Genomic DNA, 27,416 nt, shown 5'->3' with positions numbered 1-27,416 from the left:
CACAGATCTTCTGATAATAGTTTTCGCCGGCCGCGGTTCTAGGCGCTTCAGTGCTACGGTCGCAGGTTCGAATCCTGCCTCGGGCATGGTTGTGTGTGATGTCCTTAGGTTAGTTAGATTTAAGTAGTTCTAAGTTCTAGGGGACTGATGACCTAAGATGTTAAGTCCCATAGTGCTCAGAGCCATTTGAATAGTTTTCATCTAAGCAAAGAATATGCAAGCGTCGCGTCAAGAAACTCAAGAAAAATACACAACAGAAAATCGTTATCTGAAAGGAGAATGTTCGCTGCAGGGAACCATAATGGTCTAGTATCACACATACAAGAAACAGAAATTGTTATGTTTGCCGACGATGCGAGTATAACAATCAAGCCTAATGGAGAAACTTTAACATTTGAAAATCTAAATAATATTTCCTCAAAAATTAATAACTGGTTCTGCGCAAATGGTCTGTCATCGAACTTAGATAAAACACAATACATGGAATTCAGTATAGAATAGGGCTTGACGATACCATTTGAAATAAGGCGTGAAGTAAATAAATACGTAAGTGAAAGAGAATATTCTAAATTGTTAGGTGTTTATATTGATGAGAACCTAAACTGGGATTCAGATGTTACACATCTTTCCAAATGCCAAAGTTCAAATGTTCAAATGTGTGTGAAATCTTATGGGACTTAACTGCTAAGGTCATCAGTCCCTAAGCTTACACACTACTTAACATAAATTATCCTAAGGACAAACACAGCCACCCATGCCCGAGGGAGGACTCCAACCTCCGCCGGGACCAGCCACACAGTCCATGACTGCAGCGCCTGAGACCGCTCGGCTAATCCCGCGCGCCCAAATGCCAAAGCTCTGCAACTATTGTGTTATTAATAATATAAGCATTTGGCGATGAAGATGTCAAAAAACTCACTTACTCTTTCTATTTTCATCCACTAATGTCTATGCAATATGTTCTGGAGTAAATCGTAATTCAGCAAAACAAAATATTTGCTGTACAGAGGCGTGTGATAAGGATAAAAAGTGGTATCCACTCTAGAACCTCTTACAGACGGCTGGGAAAACTGTCAACAGTTTCATAATAAATTTACTCCTTTACAAAGTTTTGTTGCCGACAGTTAACAAAAAAAACAATAACATTCCTAAATATAATGGTGTAAAGAAAAATTACTTACACTGTCTATCAGTCATCTTCAGTGTGTCACTGGTAGTGGATATTTAGCCATAAAAATCTTTGATGGAAAGAATTTAATGGATAATATTAACTTCAAACAAAAACTGAAATCATGTCTGCTTAACAACTCTTTCTGCTTCACAGAAGGATTTATGAATGTGAGATCATATGATGTGTGTGTATGTGTGTGTGTGTGTGTGTGTGTGTGTGTGTGTGAATTCCTAAGGGACCAAACTGCTTAGGTCATCGGTCCCGAGACTTACACACTACTTAAACTGACTTATACTAAGAACAACGCACATACCCATGCCCGAGGGAGGACTCGAACCTCCGGCGGGAAGGGGCCGCGCAATCCATGACATGACGCCTCAAACCAGGCGGCCACTCCGCGCGGCTTGTGTGTGTGTGTAGTTAAGAGACAGCAACTGAACATAATGAAGTCTAAATCCCTGTATGTAAAATAAAAAAGGCCACCATACCCATTAATACGATCATGGTAATAGTCGACATGTTGTCTTTTTTACTGAGATATTGCGAATTGTAAAACTGATTCGTTCCACATCACACCAAGTGGTCGCACTTGTGGTCCACAGAATGTGCAATAAAAGAAGTTTTTAAAAAAGTGTGTATGCCTGCTTGACACGCCGTTGTGGAGCCGTTAATGACGCGGCGCGGTCGCTCCTTACCTGGAACTGGAGCTGTCGCTCGGCGGCGTCGGCGTCCTCCGTGCTGTTGGTGAGGGGCTCGTACCAGTCGCAGTCCAGGGTGATCCCCACCCTGCCTGCAACACACCACCGTCCACCACTCAGTCTCTACCGCGCACCCCCGCAAAGTTCGCCTAGCACAGACTTTGTTGCACGTGCTACTAATTTGACACTTGAATCCAACAAACGTATTTTTCTTCTTTAGTTTCTCCAGGTGCATTTGATGGCAAAATATTCCGTGGGCTTAATGCTGGCTTTTGTTGCCCGAAAGGAATGAAATTGTGTCACTCGATCCTGTTGTCATCAGTTGTGCTGATGAAGTGAGCGCCAGGGGCAGCTTGTATCCTCTCCGACCCCACACCTCCTGCCAACAGCGTCGGCTGACACAGCATTCGGCGCTTTGTTCGCGGTTCGATCCACGCGGCACTCGTCAGCATGGTGGCAGTAGCAGCCCCGTCGGTCCCAGAGCTCAGTTACCTATGTCTGACTGAGGAATTTGGGGTGAGAGGGGTGACGATCCAAGGGGGTGCTGAGCCACCATGCGGTCTCCTCATCAGCGCCACTGACGACAGTGCCAGGATCGATTTTTACATTACATTTTTCGTATTCCATGGAACTCACAGAGATGGTTAAAGGACACAAAGAAGCACTCCGTCTTCAGGCCACGAGTGGCCTACCGGGACCATCCGACCGCCGTGTCATCCTCAGAAGAGGATGCGGATAGGAGGGGCGTAGGGTCAGCACACCGCTCTCCCGACCGTGATGATCGTATTCTTGACCGAAGCCGCTACTATTCGGTCGAGTAGCTCCTCAATCGGCATCACGAGGCTGAGTGCACCCCGAAAAATGGCAACAGCGCATGGCAGCCTGGATGGTCACCCATCCAAGTGCCGACCACGCCCGACAGCGCTTAACTTCGGTGATCTCACGGGAACCGGTGTATCCACTGCAGCAAGGCCGTTGCCCAAAGGAGAGAAAGAACTACATTTAATTTACTTTAAGTAAATACAGCCTAAGTGACTTTACATTAGTGTATTGCAAGGCTAATTATAATTAAGAAGGAACGTCCAACAACAAATTTAATAATTTCTGTGAAATACACTCTTAATTTTTTCTATGCACCGAGGAGGGGTAATTGGTATTCCCAATTCTTTGGAAAGGCTTGTGCAAGATATTTTCCAATTCACATTATGAACAATTAATATTAGATTGTTTTGGATTCGCAGAATAATAGCTTTATTTGGCGAATTAAGACAAAAACAGATCCTGTATGACAGTAGAGGATAAAAGTAAGCAACGTAAGGCAGCTTTCTTATTTGTATTAGGTTTGTTCGCAGGTTCGCAGCGTGATTCCATAAGACAGTTAACATAAGTTTAAACACAACAGATACACATAACAAACTTTAGTCATCAATAATATATTCTCCTTTATTATTTACATCAGTCTGCAAACACTGGGGTAACTGTTCGATTCTGTGACTAGAAATTATTGGTTTTGAGGAGAAGAACTTGTCAAGCCATGTTCAACCGGAAAGGAAGTTCAAAAATGGCTCTGAGCACTATGGGACTCAACATCTTAGGTCATAAGTCCCCTAGAACTTAGAACTACTTAAACCTAACTAACCTAAGGACATCACACACACCCATGCCCGAGGCAGGATTCGAACCTGCGACCGTAGCAGTCCCGCGGGTCCGGACTGCAGCGCCAGAACCGCACGGCCACCGCGGCCGGCGAAAGGAAGTTCCTTGAAGATTATTTGATAGAGAGTGGAAAAGGTAAAAATCTCAGGGTGCAAGATACTGTGAATAAGGTGGGCGCAGAATGACTTCCCAACCCAACTTCTGTATAGTGTTCTTTTTCTCAGTCTACCAGAATGCGGGAGTATGATTACTTCATACAGTTTTCCTGGTTGTTGTTCTCCGATTGTGTCTGCAAGACATCTCAGTTGAGAGAATAAATGCCAGCGGTGTTAGTTACATCTGAGGGAAGTAATTCGTAGTACATCACATCGTCGCTGTTCCACCAGATGCATAACACTATCTTTTATGAGTGCGCGAAGGACTTTGTACAAGGAGTTTGTAACAACAACGACGCTGTACTATTGTACATATAAATAATATTTTTTTCCATCTGATTTTCCGTTAAACTTGTGTAATTAATGTTCTGCTTTCATTTCTTTTTTGTTTCATGCCATTGTGTTAAGAAAACTGTAAACAAGTTTCAATGTGAATATTAATGTTTATGTCAAATGTCAAGCAATATTGTAATAGAATTGAAATGTAACAAATGTTGAAACTGTTGTAAGATGTTTAAAATTGTAACTGTGCGTCAGGTCCATACGTAGGCAATGTGTTACGATATGTAGAATGCAAAAACTCGGGTGAATACCATGTCTGTAAGGGAGCGGTAAAAGGTGGATGGCAGGCGAGCGCGGGAAAATGCGCACGGGCACTGCACGGCACAACTGGCTCAGCAGTAGTAGTTGGAGTTTGCCACTGGTTTGAGCAACACCTTCTGGAGCGAGGAGGCTCTCTTGGAAGACGTAGCTTCACTGAGCCTCGGGTATGCCGTTCCAACGCCCACACAGCGTGGCAAAAGTCCATAGGCACTAAATGGAAAAGTATTGCGACGCAAAGAAGAATTAAAGTGCCGATACGTCAAGAGCCATAGCTGTGGTGGTATGTGTGCTCTGTACCTCGCCATCTCGCCGCATCGATACAAGCAGGTTGAAACTTTTAGTACTGTATTCGTATGGGCCATAGAGCGAACTGTTCAATAATAACCTAAATTTTACCAGAACTTTCCCATCATTTAATTATCCTCACAACTAACCTAGACAGGGTCGTTTCCAAATGTTGTGCAATCCGAGTGTCCCGAAATGAAAAATTAAATTTTGTGTTAATAATAATTACTTGCAGACCTAGCTATGTTAGAATGGTGTTTAAAGAACTGTTTTGTTAATGAACCAGTAAATGAATAACGAAGGTCTAACGAAGTTGAATGATAACTTTAATATTGATATAGTAATGAAGTTTAATTACTTCGAGACAGATATAAAGGTATTTGAATGAGCAGTAAATAAGATAAAAAGAATAGTAACTCATATACTGGAATTCTTGAACGCATAATAATTTCAGTAATCAATTTTTTTAATACAGTGATCATAGTTTCATGGTCTTCCCCCCCCCCCCTTTTTTTTTATTCATTTGAATTCTGAAGTGTTCCACATTGGTTTGACCAGCAAAAGTTAAAGTCAATATATAAGTCAAAATTTATCAGTATTTTATCTTTATCAAAATTGACATTTTGTGTGTGGCTCGAAAGTGCTATTTCTAGGGTACCCTATGCCCGATTTTAATCAGATTAATAGACAGTATAAAGTTTTGTAGTATACATTGTAGTGTAGTGTTATGTATTCAGGGTTTTTCCATATCAGTACATAACGTGAAACTATCAGTTCAATAGACTTTTTGGTTCTAAAATTCTACTATATTACGCAGTGTTACTACGTGTTGTTTTGCATGAATATACACCAACTTGTACAGTGAAGAAACTCAGTTAATGCCTAATTAGGCTGGCGACCGTATTATTATTAAACTGGCAGCATCTTCAGTGTTGCTTTTGGTCCATCCTGACGTGGAATTGCATTTCGAACTTTCTTGACGGATCATTGTTATTACAGAGTGGGTGCAAGTCTGATTCGCCACCATTCAGGTACACGTGGTCGATATCTATACGAAAATCCTTTCTCATAAGGTGAAGCCCGCTCACTTACCATAGTACAGGCTTTAATGAGTATTGTATGCCCCACGCGCACGTTACAAGTTGCTGCTATGATTGGGTCCGACCATTCCTTTATTTTCTTATGTTAGCATAAAGATACCGTTTCTCGTCACCAGCAACGATACAGGATAGGTATGGTCGGTGTTGCTCTCGAACCAGCTGATGACAAGCAAGCAGAGATGCAAATGTGGCCACGCGTTGGTTTGTGTGATTGAATGCGGATCCATACACCCCATTTTTGAGCCTTCCCCATTGCATGCAAATGTCGCACGATGGTGGAATGATCAGAGTTCATCTCATTTGCCAGTTCGAGTACACTGACGTGGATCATTGCGGATTAATGAGTTTAAACGATCTTCATCAAACCCCGGAGGTCTTTCTCACTGGGGAGAGTCTCTAATGTCAAAACGATCCTTGTTAAAACGAAAAAAACCATTTTCTTGTCGTGCTCCGTCCAGTAGCAATATCCCAATACACGGCTCAAATGTTTCTGGCTGCCTCAGCTGCTGTCACCCCTCCAATGAACGCAAACAGAATAACATGTTGGAAATTTTCCGATTTCTCCACTTGCACTCCACTTTCTAACGTCCACAGCTCCACTCACTATCTCCAAATGACAAAATGGCAAAATGATATTGTGTAAACTCAAGTAGCAGCAGTTAACTACAAAGAAAATACTAACAACCGATAAATGAACCCACAGCAACAGGCATACTAACATGCAAAACATAAACCCTACGAACTTATTCTTGTTGTGGTCTTCAGTCCTGAGACTGGTTTGATGCAGCTCTCCATGCTAACCTATCCTGTGCAAGTATCTTCATCTCCCCGTGCTTACTGCAACCTACATCCTTCTGAATCTGCTTAGTGTATTCATCTCTTGGTCTCCCTCTACGTTTTTTACCCTCCACGCTGCAGTCCAATGCTAAATTTGTGATCCCTTAATGCCTTAGAATATGTCCAACCAACCGGTCCCTTCTCGTCAAGTTGTGCCACAAACTCCTCTTCTACCCAATTCTATTCAATATCTCCTCATTAGTTATGTGATTGACCCATTTAATCTTCAGCATTCTTCTGTAGCACCACATTTTGAAAGCTTCTATTATCTTCTTGTCTAAACTATTTATCGTCCATGTTTCACTTCCATACATGGCTACACTCCATACAAATACTTTCAGAAACGACTTCCTGACACTTAAATCTATACCCGATGTTAACAAATTTCTCTTTCCAGAATGAGATTTTCACTCTGCAGCGGAGTGTGCGCTGATATGAAACTTCCTGGCAGATTAAAACTGTGTGCACCGACCGAGACTCGAACTCGGTCGGTGCACACAGTTTTAATCTGCCAGGAAGTTTCAAATTTCTCTTTTTCAGAAACGCTTTCCTTGCCATTGCCAGTCTACATTTTATATCTTCTCTTCTTCGACCATCATCAGTTATTTTGCTCCCCAAATAGCAAAACTCCTTTACTACTTTAAGTGTCTCATATCCTAATCTAATTCCCTCAGCATTACCCGACTTAATTCGACTACATTACATTATCCTCGTTTTGCTTTTGTTGATGTTTTATCTTATATCCTCCTTTCAAGACATTGTCCATTCCGTTCAACTGCTCTTCCAAGTCCTTTGCCGTCTCTGACAGAATTACAATGTCATCGGCGAACTTAAAGTTTTTATTTCTTCCCCATCGATTTTAATACCTACTCCGAATTTTTCTTTTGTTTCCTTTACTGCTTGCTCAATAAACAGATTGAATAACATCGGGGTGAGGCTACAACCCTGTATCACTCCCTTCCCAACCACTGCTTCCCTTTCGTGCCCCTCGACTCTTATAACTGCCATCTGGTTTCTGTACAAATTGTAAATAGCCTTTCGCTCCCTGTATTTTACCCCTGCCACCTTCAGAATTTGAAAGAGAGTATTCCAGTCAACATTGTCAAAAGCTTTCTCTAAGTCTACAAATGCTAGGAATAGGTTTGCCTTTCCTTAATCTTTCTTCTAAGGTAAGTCGTAGGGTCAGTACTGCCTCACGTGTTCCAACATTTCTACGGGATCCAAACTGATTTTCCTCGAGGTCGGCCTCTACAAGTTTTTCCATTCGTCTGTAAAGAATTCGTGTTAGTATTTTGCAGCTGTGACTTATTAAACTGATAGTTCGGTAATTTTCACATCTGTCAACACCTGCTTTCTTTGGGATTGGAATTATTATATTCTTTTTGAAGTCTGAGGGTATTTCGCCTGTCTCATACATCTTGCTCACCAGATGGTAGAGTTTGGTCCGGACTGGCTCTCCCAAGGACGTCAGTAGTTCTAATGGAATGTTGTCTACTCCAGGGGCCTTGTTTCGACTCAGGTCTTTCAGTGCTCTGTCAAACTCTTCACGCAGTATCTTATCTCCCATTTCATCTTCATCTACATCCTCTTCCATTTCCATAATATTGTCCTCAAGTACATAGCCCTTGTATAAACCCTTTATATACTCCTTCCACCTTTCTGCCTTCCCTTCTTTGCTTAGAACTGGGTTGCCATCTGAGCTCTTGATATTCTTACAAGTGGTTCTCTTCTCTCCAAAGGTCTCTTTAATTTTGCTGTAGGCAGTATCTATCTTACCCCTCATGAGACAAGCCTCTACATCCTTACATTTGTCCTCTAGCCATCCCTGCTTAGCCATTTTGCATTTCATGTCGATCTCATTTTTGAGACGTTTGTATTCCTTTTTGCCTGCTTCATTTACTGCATTTTTATATTTTCTCCTTTCATCAATTAAATTCAATATTTCTTCTGTTACCCAAGTATTTCTACTAGCCCTCGTCTTTTTACCTACTTGATCCTCTGCTGCCTTCACTACTTCATCCCTCAGAGCTACCCATTCTTCTTTTACTGTATTTCTTTCCCCCATTCCTGTCAATTGTTCCCTTATGCTCTCCATGAAACTCTGTACAACCTCTGGTTCTTTCAGTTTATCCAGGTCCCATCTCCTTAAATTCCCACCTTTTTGCAGTTTCTTCAACTTATACCTATTTTGTAACAACATCTGCACAGCAAATAAAGATTTGTTGAACTGCCTTATAAATTGTGTAGTATGTTCCCCCCAACTGAATTTACTAGCAAGCTGTAACGCCAATAATTTTACACTGTCAGTCACTCATTTCTGCTTGTCTTCGTATTTCAGGTATTTGCTGCATGGATACCTATTATGAGTTCTGAACTGCATATGGTGTTTGTTTATGAAGTCTGGTGACAAAAAATTGGCCTGAAATCATTTAGTAATGTCCATGAAAATGTCATTGACAGCTGTTTTGAAAACTAAACTTGATTTGCTATTTATTGCAATATTTTTATAACCTGCAAAGAAAAGAGGCACCTATTAACACTACAGACGAAACGTCATTAATATGCACAATTAAAAGGCAGGGCCTTAAGGTGAAAGTATTTTGGGATACCACACTTAATGGTTTCTAATGTAGATAATGACTGATAGCTTAATACAAGAATCTTTACTGTTGTCATACTTTTTTTTTCTTTAGACAGAAGTGACTTGAACCATTTCGCAGAAGTTCTTTGGCACGATTATATTCTAATTCACTGAAAAGGATATTGTGATTTACACAGTCAAACACGTTTGAAAAATTACAGAATATATTACTATCCTGAAATTTATCGTTTAATGAATTAAATACTTTCTCGCTGTATGTGTAAATAATTTTCTCGATATCAAAACCCTTTAGAAATCCAGACTGTGATTTTACAATACACGATGGTCAGTCAAAAATTAATTCCTTCTAATTTTTTCTCCCTGAATAAAGCTTGTTGAGTGAATAATTTGTATCCGGCACTATTTCGCAAACCACCTTCTCCAGCCCACTGTAGTGGTAACTTCTTCATCAACCAGATGCCAACATTGCAGTCACTTGCAAAATGGCCGACATCGATGATCGTGTTAGACAGCGCTCTGTGATAGAATTCTTGAATGCAGAAGTTAAAACGGCCATTCACATCCACGAAAGACTGAAAAATATGTAGGGTGATGCAACAGTGGCTATCAGCACTATGAGATGATGGGTTCGTTGCTGTAACGAAGCTGAAGGGCATACACCGTCGGCTGACGAAACGCGGAGCCTCAGGCCGGTGAAAGCAGTGACTCCACACAACATCCAGCGACTGGATGACGTCATTCGTGGTGACCGCCGGGTGACTGCAGATGATTTGTGTCGGATTACCTCCATCAGTAAAGGCAGTGTGATGACAATTATTCCGCAGCTGGGATATTCAAAGGTTTGTGCAACGTGGGTACTAAGAATGTTAACCGATCAGAATAAAGACACAAGAAAAACAATTGCCTCCCAAGACCTGTAGTGCTTCTGTTTGGAGAGAGAGCAGTTTCTGGGAAACTATGGCCGGAGACGAAACATGGATCATATTTTTGAACCAGAACAAGGAGGCAGTCAGAGGAATGGTATCACAGAAACTCAACGAATAAGAAAAAGTTCAAAACTGTGCGATCGCATAGTAACGACTACAATATTCTGGGATGGAGAGGATGTGATTATGGTAGATTTTTTGGAGAAAAGGTGCACAACAAATTCTGTAAAATGCGGCAGAAGCACGTCTTCAGGTAGTTCGCCCAACAAAAGCTATGGCGGATGTTCTTCTTTTGCATGACAATGCAAGAACATACACCAGTCGTCGCACTACTGAAGAAATTATGAAAATTGGATGGGAAAACTTGTCTTACCACCCATACAGCCCTGACCTGGCACTATCAGACTGCTCTCTATTTGGGGTGCTAAAAGAAGCTCGTCGTCGGATTCTCTTTGAAAATGAGGAGGCTATGAACAGATCTGTGTTTCAATGGCCTTGGAAGCAGGACCGTGCGGTTTACCACACTGGTATGCGTGCCCTTGCTAAAAGATGGATCAAAACTGTAGAAATGGACGAAGATTATACTGAAAAGTCATAACTTAATCGTCGGTGTTGTGGTTTTCAAACTGCGTAGCTTCATTGGAAATTCTTGACATATGCTCATAAAAGAAAAGAGGAGGCATTAATTTTGTATTTGTAATCAGATGATCAACCAGACAAAATATTGTGCCCCTTGGACACCAACATTCGGCATTTTACGCATGGATTATTTCGTCAAGAGTCTCCAAATATGTCATTCACACTAAAGTAGATCAGATGGATAAATCTTTTGGCCATTTCACGGTATGGAATTTGCACGTATGTACAGACAAGAGCCATATGAAGAAGAACATCTGGTAGAAAGAGCATCAGCTGCGATTACTCAGCAAAATATCAATCGTGCCCAACAATTACCGTAAATGTTGGTAGAGTCTGTTGCGCCATTACATTCCAACTCTGCAGGTGCAACCCATGAGCAGGGAAACAGAAAGCTGTCACCGCATTCTGATGCAAGAAGCGAAGAATCTGCAGAGAGGCCACGCTGACGTGGCAGAAGGCTCTGCTATGGCCCTAGAGCGAGGTCACTTAACCACACGTCCTGTAGCCCTATTGCGCATAGTCCATAACATTAGGTTCCGTAGGGTAGCCTCAGTATGGCGGAATTTTCGGTTCGGTCTGTACGCTCCTGAGGCCTGCTACCGATCGGCCAGTCTGCTGATTTTTTGTCCATAGCGAGAGGTAGTGAGCCGGCCGCGGTCGTCTAGCGGTTCTAGGCGCTCAGTCCGGAGCCGCGCGACTGCTACGGTCGCAGGTTAGAATCCTGCCTCGGGCATGGATGTGAGTGATGTCCTTAGGTTAGTTAGGTTTAAGTAGTTCTAAGTTCTAGGGGACTGATGGCCATAGATGTTAAGTTCCATAGTGCTCAGAGCCATTTGAACCATTTTGAAGAGGTAGTGAGTTGTTGGTAAGGCTGTTCATTCGGTATGGTGTATTTTGACTGCGAAGACAATTTCTTATTTTAGAAATACTGAGCGATTTTTAGTTTTGGATGTAGTGATTATGTTTTATTGAAGAATCACTGGAATGTTTCCATGTGGAAAGCGAGTTCACAAGTGTTGTTATGCACGCATTTCAATCGAGAATCATGAAGTGGACATGATGTGCATGGTACTTTTAAGGAGAAACAAGTTCGACAAAGGCAGGGAAGATGGCTTGAGGAAATGTGGCGCCATGTGACTTGGGCAATGTGATCTGCGGGAGAAGATGAATCACTTTGAAAACCGGAAAGCAACTTTCTGGTAAGGTACAGACTGAGTGGGAAGGTGACCTGTAATTTGTTTGAGGGACTACGGACATGAATGAGAGCTCACCAAAGAGCTACAGCGAATCCTTTGCACCTGAAGATGTATTTGTTTGGAAAGTCCTGAAATCACTAAATCAATGGGATAATCTTTATCAGTTATCAAATTTTTAACAGAGTAGGGCCAGACATACTGATCGAAACCGATCAGTAATAAAGTGTCTTACTACGTCCTGGTTTTGTTTCAAATATAGCGTACATGCGAAGCCATTTCTGTGTCACTGGGATGTGAATGTAACAACCTTCTTATTTCCTTCCACCATTTCCACTGATATCTCATGCGACCAACGCTATTCGCTGTAAACAAATTTTTCGAAAACAAAAGTGGGAATGACGTGTTTGGTAGTTATGTCGGCTGGCCTCTTTGGGTGTGGGGCGCCGTTCAGGTGCGCAGTCGTTGGGTGAGCATGCCTGCAGCTATGGTCACATGTAATGATTATAAAGAATCCGCCTCGACTGCAAACAGAAACCAGATGTTGACGTAGGTTTCGCCGCGGATAACCACGCCTTCTTCGGAACACACTAAAACTACAAACTGCCTAAAGAGGCATGGTCCAACATTAATACAGAACGCCCAAAAGGGCAAAATACTCGCATAAAATGTAAAATAAACGGCACGTGTTTACCATGTCAATAGCTGCACTTAGCTCAAACGTCAGAAGCGTGCTTCCCCACCCCAGCCAACGTCCGGTGCGCCGCGGGCTCTCAGGTAAACTGAGGTGGCGCCGGCAGCTAGGCTGTGAGAGTGTCAGAATGGAAGACGCATGCGCAAATTGTAAAATCGTCTTCTTCCGTGTGATTGGCATAAAATGTGTTACGAAAGTGATCCGGTGACCGGGTAAAAGCCGCAGTAAGTTAATGCGTGTGTATGTATAATGTCCTAGCTCGAGGACAATTTTATAGAACTATAGAACGTGGATAGGCTGAAACTTTATATGTGGGATAGCAAATTCCACGGATGGTCAAAACACATGCACGCAGGATAGACAAAATACCATCAGATAGAAGCAGGCTAAAAATATGGGGGTGGGGTGGGGTGAATAACCCATTTTTCGATTACTTGGGGTCGGTGATAGTATTTGATGACTATGCTTGGACAAGCCTGTCAAGTTACTATATTGTATTCTAAGCGCTATTGACCAGAAAAGGGCCAAATTAGTATGACAGGCTTAATGTAGTTGCGTGAAAGGAGGTACAACGTCGCCTTCATCGCCCTTAATATCTAATGACCGACAGAGGTCATTTTCAATAGTGCTGTCGGATATGTACCAAAATAGTATAAAAAAAACCTAAAGCTAGTTTCTTAAAATCAGGTACTTGAGGTATTGAACCATGAAGCTTAATCAAGTGAGGTCTGTGAACGTGTATACCGTGGAACAGACAAACTACCTTTGTGTTCTAATAGGTGTTGGCGTCAAAGGTCAAATAATGTAACGGGCTTAATATACATTCGTGCAAGGACGTACAACGTCGCTTTCATAGCCCTTATTATCTATTGACCGATAAGTATAGCTATTGACATGATACACACGTACCGTTTATTTTACATTTTATGCGAGTCTTTTGCCCTTTTGGGCGTTCTGTATTAATGTTGGACCATGCCTCTTTAGGCAGTCTGTAGTTTTAGTGTTTTCCGAAGATGGCGTGGTTATCCGCGCCGAAACCTAGGTCAACATCCGGTTTCTATTTGTAATCGAGGCGAATTCCTTATAATCATTAAATTATTCACGATTGCTGACGCGCTGCAATGTTGAAAGTTCTAATGGTCACATATCTTTGATTGGCTGGCGCGAGGAGGGACGCCAAAACGGCACGGGATCACCTCGGTACTCCGGGAGCCGTACCGACTCTCTACCGAATTGCACAGAGGCTCAGTTGCGGTAATTCTACCGTTCGGTGCACTCAACTTCCGACCTGACCGGCAGAACGACCGAACGATACAGGAAAAGGCTGCAGCCACCGTTGCTGTGGCAGGCCTGGAACACTGTTGACACGTCCGAGCCTGGCACTGCGCTGCTTCCAGGGCGTACAGGGTCAGAAAGGATGTCTGGCCACAAAACAGTGAGGTCAGGCAACCATGAATACCAGCCAACTTGGCAAAACAGGATCTGTCATCGTCTGTAGCCAGCTCTGAGAAGTACTGCAAAACAGTCTTCGGCCTGATACGAGCTGTTCCATTCCATTTCAGACAGAAGGAAATCTTCAATTTTTTGTGGTGATTCCGTTTTCTGTCATCTAAAGTAGACGTTAGGTTAATGCGTTTTGTGTTTTTTTTTCTCTCAGTATTTCATTCATTTGTCAAAGATTCCCATGATAAGATCCTGAAGAACGATAGGAACATAGCTGAGAGATGGAAAGAGTACTTTCGACAGCTGCTAAATTGTAATGAATCCGAACTGCAGTTTGATTTCCAGTACCCAATTACAGCCGATGCAGATGATCCCCCACCTACCATGGACGAGATAAAAACCAGAATCAGACACCTTAAACAGAATAAGAGTCCAGGTGAAGATGGAATACAGGCTGAAATGATCCTGGCAGGAGGAGAGAAACTTGCAGAAAAAATAGACCGACTGATACAGGCAATATGGACCAAAGAAAACTGCCAGGAGAATGGAAAACAGCTCTGATTTGTCCAATACATAATAAGGACGACAAACTGAAATATGACAACTATAGAGGAATCGCCCTGCTTAACGTCTGCTATAAGATCCTGTCCAATTGCCTCACACATAGAATTCAGCCAGTGGCAGAATCGGTGATTGCGGAGTACCAGGGAGGTTTCCGGTCAGGACGGTCAACAGTAGATCACATCTTCAGTCTCCGGCAGCTCACTGAGAAACTGGGCAAATATGGTAAGGATTTGCATATTTTATTCGTTGATTTTAAGAAGGCCTATGACTGCATACATCGCAAGAGCCTGCTCAACTGTTTAAGGGAGTTTGGCAAAGCAGAGAAACTCATCAATCTGATATAGATCTCTCTGAACGAAACACATGAAAAGGTGAAGATGGGAAATCGCGTAACTGAGGAGTTTGAAATTGTGACAGAACTCAGGCAAGGAGATGGGTTGTCCCCTATCCTGTTCAACTTTGCCTTCGAGAAGATCGTACCCGAGACCTTCCAAGAGAACGAAGGGATTGAAATCGAAGGAAAGAGACTGACATACTTAGCCTATGCAGACGACATCTGTTTACTTTCTAGGTCGGAAGAGGAGCTGGAGCAAATGACCAAAGAACTAAAGGAGGCTGCCAGCAAATTTGGGCTAAACATAAATGAAGCCAAGACAGAGTACCTCGTTATGACGCGTGGTCATTGTCAGTCTGCTGATCATCTACAATCACTGCAGGTTGTGGACCAGTCCTACAAGAGAGTGCAAGAATTCAAATACCTAGGGGCACTTTTCACGGAGAACTCGTCATGTGAAGCAGAGATCAAGGCCAGAATACAGGCAGTAAACCGATCTTACCACAGCCTAGCACAACTGCTTCGGTACAGATATCTCTCCAGACAGTCCATAATTCGACTGTACAAAACCCTGATCCAGCCTGTTGTTCTATATGGCTGTGAGACATGGAGTATCCGGAAACAGGACTTCCATAAGCTCCTTGTTTTTGAGAGAAAAGTGCTTCGGAAGATCTTCGGTCCGGTTCTGGATGCAGACACAGGAGAATGGACGATCAGATACAGCCAAGAGCTTGAGGAACTATACCAGCAGCCCAACACAGCAGGAACTGTCAAAGCAAAACGAATGCAGTGGGCCGGCCATGTGGCCGGGATGGAGGATCACAGATGGCCTCGGAAGCTCTTGGATTTCGCACCTACAGGAAAGAGACCGCCAGGGAGACCCAAGAAGCGTTGGAGGGATGGACTCCATGAAGATTTCAACCAAGTGTCAATAGACGTGAACGGCTGGCGGATAGCAGCAAGGGACAGAATACAGTGGAGGAGGAAACTTGTAGATGCGCGCGGTCCACTGGGCCTGATCACGTAGTAGTAGTAGTATTTCTTTCGACCACGGCATAACGGCCCGGAGAATTTTAATAACTGTGAAGACAGACTGCTGTGGAGAACGCCACGCCGCCCCACTCTGACTGATCCCTTACAAGGCTTACCTTGCTGAGCCTCACGGAACTGCTCGTCGTAGAGCTTGTAGACGCGCGCGTGCGCCAGCATGATGGTCTTGGCCATGAGGTAGTCGGCGATGCCGGACGAGTTGGCGCCGGGCGCCAGGCCGTTCGCGGTCGCGTAGCCGATGGAGAAGATGTCCGGCTCGTTGAACGTCAGCCACAGCTTCACCTGCGAACACGAACCGAACTTGGGTTATCATTACTGATTCCTGTAACTACAAGAGCGGCTCAATAAGAGCCTGTGTCAAGAATGTGTGGCACTTTTCAAATACGAGGTGCCCATTTCAAACGTCCCACGTTTCGAAGGTCCAAGAGAAAAAAAAAAAAAAAGAAAGAAAGAAAAAAGAAAACGACAGTAGACATGATAATTAAGTTTTAACAGATGTTAGAGCATCTTAAAGAATTTACATTTCCGCGTCAGCCGTCAATTACTCTCGGCAGAATGCATGGTGACTCTATAAAGGCGCTAGCAAGCAGCAGCGTTGCTTGCACAAACAATATTCTTAGACTTTGATAGTTTCTGAGAAATGAACTGGTGGGACCCTGCATCACATAGTTAGTCCAAAAAGAAGCATCAACACCTGACTTACTGAACACGAGACGAATTTTAGTCTTGGCAACGATCTGAATAATGTTGAGGCAATGTATTCTCTAGAGGTCTAAAGTCTTTCATCATTGTCAAATTCTTCTCTCAATATCATATCTACCATCTCATCTTCATCTGTTTCGTCTTGTCTTCCTATAGTATTGCATTCAAATTTATTTATATTTTTAGTATAGCCCTTGAATATATTCGTTCCACTTTTCAGCTTTCCCATCTCTATGTAGTACAGGTTTGCAACTGAGCTTTTGATATTCATACAGTCTGCTTCTCTTTTTTAGAAAGATTGCTTTAATTTTCCTATAGGTGACACTATGTTTCCCGTAGTGTCTATGTCCTTAAATTTGTCTTCTGTCTATTTCTGCTTAGACATTTTACATTTTCCGTCAAGTTAAGTTTTTAGACGTCTGTATTCCCTTTCGCCTGTTTCATTTGCTGGATTTCGTATTTTTTTCCTTTCCTCAGTTAAATTTGTTATCTCTTGTGCTACGCAAAGACTTCTAATAGGCCTTACCTTTCCGCCTATTTGATCCTATGCTGCCTCCACCGTTCCGTCCCTCAGAGGTACCAATTGGTCTTCTATTGTATTCCTTTGCCCTGTTTGGTTTTGTTTTGCTTTTCACTTAATCATTGCCTAATGCTCCCTCTGGAATTCTGGACAAGCCGCGGCTCTTTTAAATTATCCAGATCCCATCTCCGTAATTTTTTTATCTTTCTTCAATCTCTTTAGTTTTAATATGTAGTTCATAACCAAAGCATTATTGTCAGAGTCCGCATTTGCCCCTGTAATCGTTTTGTAGTTTAAAACTGGTTTTGAAATCTTTGCCTTATCAGTACGTTATCTATCAGAAACTTTACTGTGACTCCAGGTCTTTTCCTAGTACACAATCTTCATTCATGATACTTCGACGAACTGTTAGCGTGTTACCTAGTTGCATTTGCAAGCTGTAACCTATTACTCGTAATTAACGATTTAGCATATTCCTTCGAAAGTTGACAAATGCCTATCCAACTTCTATTACAGGTACCAAGCGCATCGCTTCCGTCCATACCAAAGTTGCTCTGCAATTAGGTTACCTTATTATTCCATGAAGAGCTTTACAGTAAATTCACATATCCGTGTTCTATAGAGAAGGAGTGGAGGGAGTATCTACACGAAGTCTAGTGAAAATGGTGAGTGACGCAGGCAGTCGTACGAGGGGCGTTCAGTAAGTATGCAACACTTTTTCTGAGAACAGGTAGATTTTATTCAGGATTTGAGATCATGGTGTTATACCCCACTCTTTTGGTTACAAAACCCTGTTTCTCAACATAATCTCCATTCAATGCGACGGCCTTACGCCACCTTACTGGGAGGGCGTGTATGACCGCGTGGTACCGCTCTACTGGTGCACGTGGAAGCAATGCCTCGCTCCGGCTTCTGTGGCCGAGCGGTTCTAGGCGCTTTAGTCCGGAACCACGCGGCTGCTACGGTCGCAGGTTCGACTCCTGCCTCGGGCATGGATGTGTGTGCTTTCCTTAGGTTAATTAGGTTTACGTAGTTCAAAGTCTAGGGGACTGATGACCTCAGATGTTAAGCCCCATAGTGCTCAGAGCCATTTTCTAACACCTTGCTGCATCAGTAACCTCCCCATCGTCCATGTACTGCTTCCCATGGAGTGTAAGTACGACGCCAGGCTGCAGGGTGATGAGGAAAAGCAGTACAATCGAGTGCACACACTATGTGGGGCCTTGCGTTGTCACAGAGAAGTAGTAGTTTCTTTGCGTTTTTGCGGTGACGAACCCGCTGAAGTCGTTTCTTCAGGTTCCTGAGTGTAGCACAATACACTTGAGAGTTGATCGTTGTGCCATGAAGGAGAACATCAAATAACCCCTTCACGGTCCCAGAAGACCGTCGCCATTACTGTAGGTGAGGGTGCGGCTATGAACTTTTTCTCCGGCGAAGAGATGGTGTAGCGCCACTCCAGGAATTGACTTTTTGTTTCCCGTTTAAAGTGACGAACCTATTTTGATCGCCCGTCACGATGTTCAACAAAATATTGTCACGATCAGCTTCGAACACGGAAGCAATTCCGCACAGACAATGATTTGTTGTTCTTTATGGTCTTCCGTTAGGCGGCGAGGAACCCAGTGGACACATTCCTTTGAGTACCTTGGCCGGTGCCAGAACTACTAACAGAGACGTCCAGTTGAGCAGCGAGGTGTTTGTTTGCGATCCGTCAGTCACCTCAAATGAGAGTGTCCGCACGTTCCAAAATTTCAGGAGGCACAGCTGTGTGCCGCCGATCGGCACGCAGGAGATCGGAGATCGGACGGTTTTGCGCGACCTTGTTGCGATAATGACAGACACCTCGCCCAACGACTCGCCGTGCTTTTGTTCCCTGCCAGGTCTCCACACATATTCTGGAGCACCCATGAATATATGCGATTCTCCGATATTCCTCCAAAAGAAACGCAATGACAGTTCTCTGACTGGGACGCACCTCCGTTACAGACGCCATTTTGAAGGCTATGTATACCGCCGCCACCTACCGGAACTTCTTCAAACTACTGGGACTGAAGTAAGAATATTCTACGATGTCCCACAACAAATTCCGCATTTAAATGATAATTAATTGAAACCCTCGGCTGCCGATAGGTGTTGTTGATATACCTCGATAGGGACAGCTGAAAATGTGTGCCGGGACTAGAACCCGGGATCTCCCGCTTACGTCGCAGACGCTCTATCCATCTGAGCCACCGAGGACACATGAACAGCGCGACTGCAGGGACTTATTCCTTGCACGCTTCCCGCGAGACCCACGTTCCCAACTGTCCACAATCTATACACGTAATGGATCTAATAGACATTTGCCCTTCCACTCATGCTCAGATGGTTAGAGCGTCTGCCATGTAAGCGGGAGATCCCGGGTTCGAGTCCCGGTCCCCATGGAGGTATATCAACAACACCTGTCGGCAGCTGAGGGTTTCAGTTAATTATAATTTATTCTAGAGAAGCCGCACTTTCATCAATGGTATCTGTTCTTTCGAGAACAGTTACTCTCTTCATATATATAGTTAAAGGCTACCCAGCCATTGACCTTCGTCTGTGCGAATGCGCACAGGTTGCCCGAACTCTTACGGGAATCGTCACCTTAGTGTGCGCTAGTAATGAGTGGATGGGCAAATATCTATTAGGTACATTACGTATGTAGATTGTGGACAGTTGGGAATGTGGGTCTCGCGGGAAGCGTGCTAGTGATAAGTCCCTGCAGTCGCGCTGCACATCTGTGTCCTCGGTGGCTCAGCTGGGTAGAGCGTCTGTCATGTAAGCAGGCGATCCCCGGTTCGAGTCCCAGTCGGGGCACACATTTTCAGCTGTCCCAGTCGAGGTATATCAACAACATCTGTCGCAGCTGAGGGTTTCAATTAATTATAATTTATTCTAGAGAAGCTGCACTGCCATCAATGGTATCTCTTCTTTTCAGAACAGTTACTATCTTCATATAAATAATTCCGCATTTTGTCAATCGACAAAGGCCAATAAAAAAATTGTGTGGCATTACCTACTGAACGCCCCTCGTAGTGTGTTATACTTACGATAAGACCATTTTCTGCTTCCTAGCGTGACCTTTCTGCTGCTATAGGTGAGGCTTAAGTGTTTTGATACTTCTTGTACTGTAAATAATATACTACAGAGAATTATCAGTGTTAGCCAGTACTTGGTCCGTTCACAAGTGGCGAACTTAAATTCTAGACTAAATGACGGTCACAATTGTTTTCAGTTTTACTTGTTTCGGTAGGAGAGAGAAGCACTCACCCGGTCTCCGAAGTTCTCGAAGGCGATGCGAGCGTACTCGACGAAATAGTCGGCGAGGACGATGTTGGGCCAGCCGCCCAGCTTCTGCAGCTCCTGGGGGAGGTCCCAGTGGTACAGCGTCATCTGCAACCAGGCGACGCACACGTGTAAAAGGAAAGGGAAGTTGTCTGCTAATACAGGACTGTTGAGGGGTGATATGACATTACAGCCTCTAAGACTTGTCTCAAAAGTGGTTAGCATGCTAAGACAAGCCAACACAAATGCATCCAGAACGAGTAAGTACCCCCAGCTGGCCATTAAACTTGCGACACTAAGAAACCAGCGTACAACAAACGCCAGCATCGCGTGACAAGTACTGCACACTTCGATATGCAAATGATTTGCATTGCTGCACAAACGCAGAAAGTAGGCAGTAGTAGCTACAGATACAGGCTGTCAATTATTGAACTTTAAGAAAAACAGTAAATTAGTTACAAACTACAGCGTGCACACTCTTTATTCAACGTATAAACCTCACTACAGATATTCGGATTTCGGTTACGACGTTCGATATGCCTGTCATCATTAGCGATGATGTGCCGCAGACGAATATCGAAATGCTGCGTGACCCGCTGAAATGTCGGAACATCGATGCTGTCGATGACCTCCTGAATGGCTGTTTTCAGCTCAGCAATGGTATTGGGTTTATTGCTGTACTCCTTGTCTTTTGATATAGCCCTACAAAAAGGAGTCGCGTGTGTTCAGATCCGAAGAATGTGGCGATCAATCGAGGCCATGCCAGTAGCCTCTGGGTTTCCCAAAATGCTCCTCCTGGACATCACTCTCCTGCTTCGATGAGGTCGAGCTCCGTCTTGCATGAACCACATCTTATCGAAATTAGTGTCACTTTGGATAATGGGGATGAAATCATTTTCCAAAACCTTCACGTACCGTTCGGTAGCCACCGTGCCATCAAGGAATATCGCAGCGATTATTCCGTGACTGCACATTGCACACCAAACAGTGACCCGTTGAGAGTGAAGAGACTTTTCAATTGCGAGATGCGGATTCTCAGTCCCCTAAACGCGCCAATTTTTCTCATTGACGAAACCATCGAAATGAAAGTGGGCTTCGTCACTCAACCACACCATACGTACATAGTAATTCCAATCATCGCCCGCGGCCAACGGTACAGTTTGAACGTCCTAAGGCCAACAGTTGAGAAGTTATAACGATTTTATTTCATGTAGTTCAATAATTGACACCCTTTACACTGTATATGTAAAGAAACATTATGCAACGTGTTTCTTATACAAAGATAGAACCTGACTGTTGCTTGTTTGTGAGAAGATCGAAGTATGCCTCGAGTAAAAAGGAGAAACCTCTGCCAGCATATGTCAGAATCCACCAGTGATAGTGAAGTCGGTCAATGAGAGCCACTTCCATAAAATCTGAGAGAAAGTTATGCCTTCACTTGTTGATAGCGACTAGTTCATACCCAGATTTTTTTCTCAGCTTTGTTGTTTCGCTGCAGCATAGCCTCAAGTAGAAGACTAACTAACTAGCAGACAGTGACGAATCCTTGGTCTGGAGCGCGACTCTAGCTCATGCGTCATTCGAGGTGAAAGAGGGGGCGGGGGGGGGGGGGGAGGGGATGGAAACTGTTGCCACATTCTGTACATACACTCGGTGGAACTGTGTGCCTGACCAGTGTCTCTGATTCCACCTCAACCAGTCGAAAAGTTAGGCTGGTATTACGAGCCTACGACTCTACGAAACCACTCGTAACCTCCCAGTTACACGTGCTCTCTCTCTCTCTCTCTCTCTCTCTCTCTCTCTCTCTCTCACACACACACACAGGGTGAAGGAGGAAAGCAGACTGCATACAAGAAAAAAAGACTCATGCGCTCGGTCCTTTACTGAAGGCTATGCTACAGAGAAACGACAAAACTGAGAAAAACAAGGTTTAAACTAGTCGCTGTCTACAACTCAGGGCACAACTTTCTCTCAGTTTTATGAAAGTGGGTCCCCTTCCGCTTGGTGATCATCACTGTTCCAGGCTTACCACCCCTAAATGGAGTGAGTGTGGAAGATGGCTGCAGTAGCGGCTGGAAATTCTGAGTCCAGATCTGCAAATGGTGCAAATGGCTCTGAGCACTATGGGACTCAACTGCTAAGGTCATTAGTCCCCTAGAACTTAGAACTACTTAAACCTAACTAACCTAAGGACATCACAAACATCCATGCCCGAGGCAGGATTCGAACCTGCGACCGTAGCGGTCTTGCGGTTCCAGGCTGCAGCGCCTTTAACCGCACGGCCACTTCGGCCGGCTAGTCCAGATCTGCTCTGTACTCTGCCCTCTCCTACAAATATCTTCTTCAGTCTCCCTGAAGCAAGCAAACCCTTTAACGTCCATGCAGTACGTGCGCTCTGACTTTTCTCTCCGGAACAAAGCAGGATTTGTCAGCATCAGAATCTCACCAGTCAACTGCACCAGACCTTCCAAGTTCTGACCAATAATAATTTTATAAACAAGTTTGACAATTTCCTGGTCTCATGGATTTTGTCGTTGTCAGCCAATAACAGTGTGACATGGGAAGGAAGCCAGAAACTCTCTCCCACTACATTACAGATTTCCAATTCCGGCCAATGAAAAACCTTGCACATAGGCACATACAGTAAATCGCTCCTATTACCGATGTAATTAGTGTGAGCCAATAACACACCCTCTTACTCAGGTCTGAACGAACATTCCTGCGCTGTACGGCAGCGTCCAATGTCTGGTCTCCATCTTTTCATCCGACGTTCATTTCATATGTAGTCTCACATAATGCAGTTTTTGTAGAATGTAGTCTGCCCTCTCCTATATTCCTGCTGTGCGGACATGGGAGAATGCTATTTTGCTATTTGCCTGCTCTATACCTGTGTAGATACAGCTTTCGGTGCTGAAGAAGATTCAAATGGCTCTGAGCACTATGGGACTCAACATCTATGGTCATCAGTCCCCTAGAACTGAGAACTACTTAAACCTAACTAACCTAAGGACATCACACAACACCCAGCCATCACGAGGCAGAGAAAATCCCTGACCCCGCCGGGAATCGAACCCGGGAACCCGGGCGTTGGAAGCGAGAACGCTACCGCACGACCACGAGCTGCGGGCTGAAGAAGATTATTACTCTCTGGCCCATCTGAGTCAGCTTCCTTGTCGCGAGCCAACTAAAAATCGCCGTCAACACTGCAGAAATAACGGATCTCTTCTCATTGTATTAAGAGGAAAGGAGAAGAAGAAGTAATTAACTGTTTAATCATTGGCAGTCGTGAACACTGCAGTTTTCATGCACCGTTAAATGATTGACTGTACTGTCCAATGATATCTGAAAATTGCATTATGAAATAAGGTTATGTAAGAGTTTGCGCATGAACTGCCACGAAACAAAATGTAATCATAGTTCTCTTGGAAGTCGTTATGTCAAATGTGAATACTAAACCTGACACCACACTTCCTTGATATACACCAGACATAAAGGACACCTGAGGAACTGAGTATTGCTACTGCACAACAGCCGCCAATTCAAATATTCGGACAGAAGTTAGTAAGGAATTATTTAGTTCACTTAGTTGCTACATGACGTTGTTTATTCCCTCATGTATTTATTTAGCATCTAAATGCACAGCATTTTAGCCATACACATGTGTTCGAAGTCTACTGGAAACAAAACAGCACTGTACTCAACTTTATACGGCTCTCACACGAGATTTGAGTCTGTTAGCATGTTAAGCCGTATATCCTCGTTGAACCCAATGGTCCATTTCTTTTTCATTTTTTTGAGAGATGTGTTTTAACATCTGAGAGGTATAACACATCTCAGTAGATGCGAGGTAACACAGTGCATGTAGTTTCGTGGTTGTGGTACAGCATTTGTTTTATCATAGTTTCATTCATACATCTTTGGCTATCGATTACCAGCTCTCCTGACCAAATATATCTCTGCTGCCAATTGATTTTCATTTTTCACCGAAAGTACAAGGAAAACAAAAAGAATGATATTCGCCCTTTCTTGTTCTGGTAGCAGTCATAACGAGTGGATGCATGCCAAAAGCGCGTTCGCGTATTGAATCAGAGTTTGCTTCTTATATTGGCGAGTTTAAAAAAAAATTGATGTTGCCTACGTTACTTCAACTATCACCGAAAACTTGATGTTGTCATATGTTCAAGAGGAGAAGCAGCATCCAGAATGCAGAAAACAAAAGTGGAGAGGAGACTGCAGACCTGGAAAGATTGGAGCTAGAGATTTCGAGAAAGGAGGGAAGGATTTTTTTGTTATTTTGTTAGAGAGAATATAATTTTTTTAAAAAAATTAAACTTTTTGGTTGCGCTATACCGTGATTGTTGTTTACATCGAATAAAACAGCAAGTTTACTCTCACCATCAGTAATAATTTATTTCCGTAATGCGTTTCGGAGATTTAAACTTCTACCAATAGCTGGATTCATGTGGATTAATAAAGCATTTTATGTTTTATTACAACTTTATAGAGTAATCTGAGCCACTGTCCAACAGAGAAAAACAAAACACTATCGCTGTACATGGCTCAGAGTTTTGAGGAAAAAAAAGAATTACCTCCAGTAGCTCATGTTGCTTTCTGTGTCGCGTTACATCACATACGCCACCAAATTTTGTAAACACTGAGGAGAGCAAAGATGGCGTCTAGAATCTAATAACTGCAAAGAAAATATAGCAAAAGAAAATTGTGTTTTGAAGAAAGTCTCAAAGCATCGCGGAAATTTTTCGTTACGTGTGCAAATATCTCCAGTGGCAACCGATTATTTTCTGTAACTGTTTCTACATAGATCTAACAGGTCCATCATCTAAGATTTGATTCAAGAAATACATGGCACCAGTAAGAAATAAAGACTATCACAGTGCAGAAACTTTAAAAATACCGTATCTCGTAAACGACTTGCACTAGAATCCCACAATAAACACCACTGACATTCTAATGTACCCTACTTTTAGTTTCTTAAGGATAGTAGGCATTGTTTCGTTTTAAAAAGTGTATCTTTGTACATAAAATACACATTCTAATTATTATTACAGTCTGTTGAATGGTTAACAATCCATTCTGCCAAATCTCACAATCCATTCTGTGAAAACCATACATCAATAGCACTTTCCATTTCCGTAATATTTGCGGTGCAAGTTTTAGGTGATTCACCCTGTACAGTTCATAATCGGTGTTTTACTTCAAACATGTCTTAGACACAGCGTATAATCAGACATTATCTTAATAAACCACAGCTCTGTCATAACCAAAGTATTCCTTTTGTCACTCTTGTAACTCCTCATCTCTGAATACTGTCGTCCCAAACAGACGCACCCACCCACACACACACACACACATACACACGCATTACCAATGTAACTTAGTAATAATTAATATGTTGTTTGTATGTAAACTAGCTTTTACCCACAGCTGCGCCTGCACACATGTAGGTATGTGACGTTTATTGTGGACGCCTTCTCCCCCTCTCCCTGCCCGCCTCCTTCCCCCTGTCTCTGTCTGTCTCATCCTCGCCCCTTCACTACGCTCAGCTGTGCCGGCCCCACCCTTGGAACACATTCCAATACTACCGACATAATATGCGTCACCTCCATCCCCATCCCCATGGGAGCGAGGTGGTTCTTTTCCCAACAGCGCTTCTCCCTAGACACTAAATGTTATGTATAATATGTTTGGTATCAATCGATCCAGTGGTGTAGGAGGAGATGTGGAACATATAAACACATGTACATCCATTTGTATGATTATACCATTTTTTGCAACAAAATGATTAACTGTAATGTTTCTAACATGTCATCTTGATTACTTAAATGTGTGCAAAGAATAAAGTTATGTAAACTATGGCAGAAGAGTATTGTGACCAGCGAAGATAGTTACATTTACATTTATATTTATCTAATCAACCACAGATCTCCACGAAGCTTTGAGTCTTGCTCTGAAACAGTGTTTTGTTTTACGCTCTTTGCACTTATTATATTCTAGATGCCATCTCTGCTCTCGTCATTCTTTACAAAGTATGATGGTGTATGTGTGTAACGTTACAGAAAAAGGAGCCCATGACCACTGGAGATATTTTTTAATTGTTTTCCCCCCACCAAACTATGAGCGTTTACTGAATTGGTGTTTTGCTTTTCTCTATTAAAGAGTGCCACAGGCTACTCCAAGGGTATAACACAACGCGAACATGCCACATTAATCCACATAAATCCACCTGAAGATGGACATGTAAACCTATGACGCAAAGTAGAAATAATACTAAGTGACTGGTAACAGCAAACTCTTAGTTCTTTTCGACAATATGTTTTGGAGATGTGATATCGCCTCACAGAAGGAGGAAGACGAGCAGCTGGCCGCGATCAGAGCTGGGCGCGCACTCACCATGGGCTGGATGCCGTTGGCCAGCAGCTCGTCGATGACGTCATTGTAGTGGTCGATGCCCGCCTGGTTGATGTTGTCTGTGTCTCCAGTGGGCAGGATGCGGGGCCAGCTCAGCGAGAAGCGGTACACGTTCGCCTGAAATTCAACAGCTCTCACTGCAAAAGTCTCCACGCATTGCAGACGAGTTTACTGCAACGAAATTATGTCAGGCCGTCCAGTGAGAAGCGCATTCGACTGCTCAGTTTCTTTTGGAGATTTCGAATCAGACACTGTCAGTTTGTCAATACTCTGGACGGTAAGGTGGGTGTGACACAAATAAAAAAGCCGTTCTGTCCTTACATGTAACATTAGTGTGAAAATTAGTAAGACACTGTGAACAATATTCTTAATATGTCAACAATCATAGTAACTTAGCATAATGCAAACATTTTGGGGATATTACCATATCAAAACAATGCTTACCACTGAAATGAAAGTGATACCGTCATCATCATCATCATCATAATCATCATCATCATCATCATCAACAA

The 27,416-nt window shown here is 43.2% G+C and overlaps 1 protein-coding gene and 1 pseudogene across 1 annotated transcript in view; both read right to left on the bottom strand.

Moving 5' to 3' along the window:
• LOC126199238 (myrosinase 1-like) overlaps window positions 1–27,416 on the bottom strand; it is a 111,108-nt gene that overhangs the window by 42,119 nt on the left and 41,573 nt on the right. Inside the window, exons 3-6 of the mRNA XM_049936030.1 lie at window positions 26,887–27,021; window positions 20,464–20,586; window positions 16,049–16,232; window positions 1,867–1,961 (exon numbers count right to left, since the gene is read on the bottom strand). Of these exons, the coding sequence (XP_049791987.1) occupies window positions 1,867–1,961; window positions 16,049–16,232; window positions 20,464–20,586; window positions 26,887–27,021 (537 nt within the window). The remainder of the gene's footprint in view (window positions 1–1,866; window positions 1,962–16,048; window positions 16,233–20,463; window positions 20,587–26,886; window positions 27,022–27,416) is intronic.
• LOC126199786 (5S ribosomal RNA) lies at window positions 2,732–2,849 on the bottom strand (annotated as a pseudogene).

The sequence above is a fragment of the Schistocerca nitens genome, chromosome 8 (genome assembly GCF_023898315.1).
Source record: "Schistocerca nitens isolate TAMUIC-IGC-003100 chromosome 8, iqSchNite1.1, whole genome shotgun sequence".
NCBI lineage: Eukaryota > Metazoa > Arthropoda > Insecta > Orthoptera > Acrididae > Schistocerca > Schistocerca nitens.
This window is presented reverse-complemented; position numbering and strand designations above follow the sequence as displayed.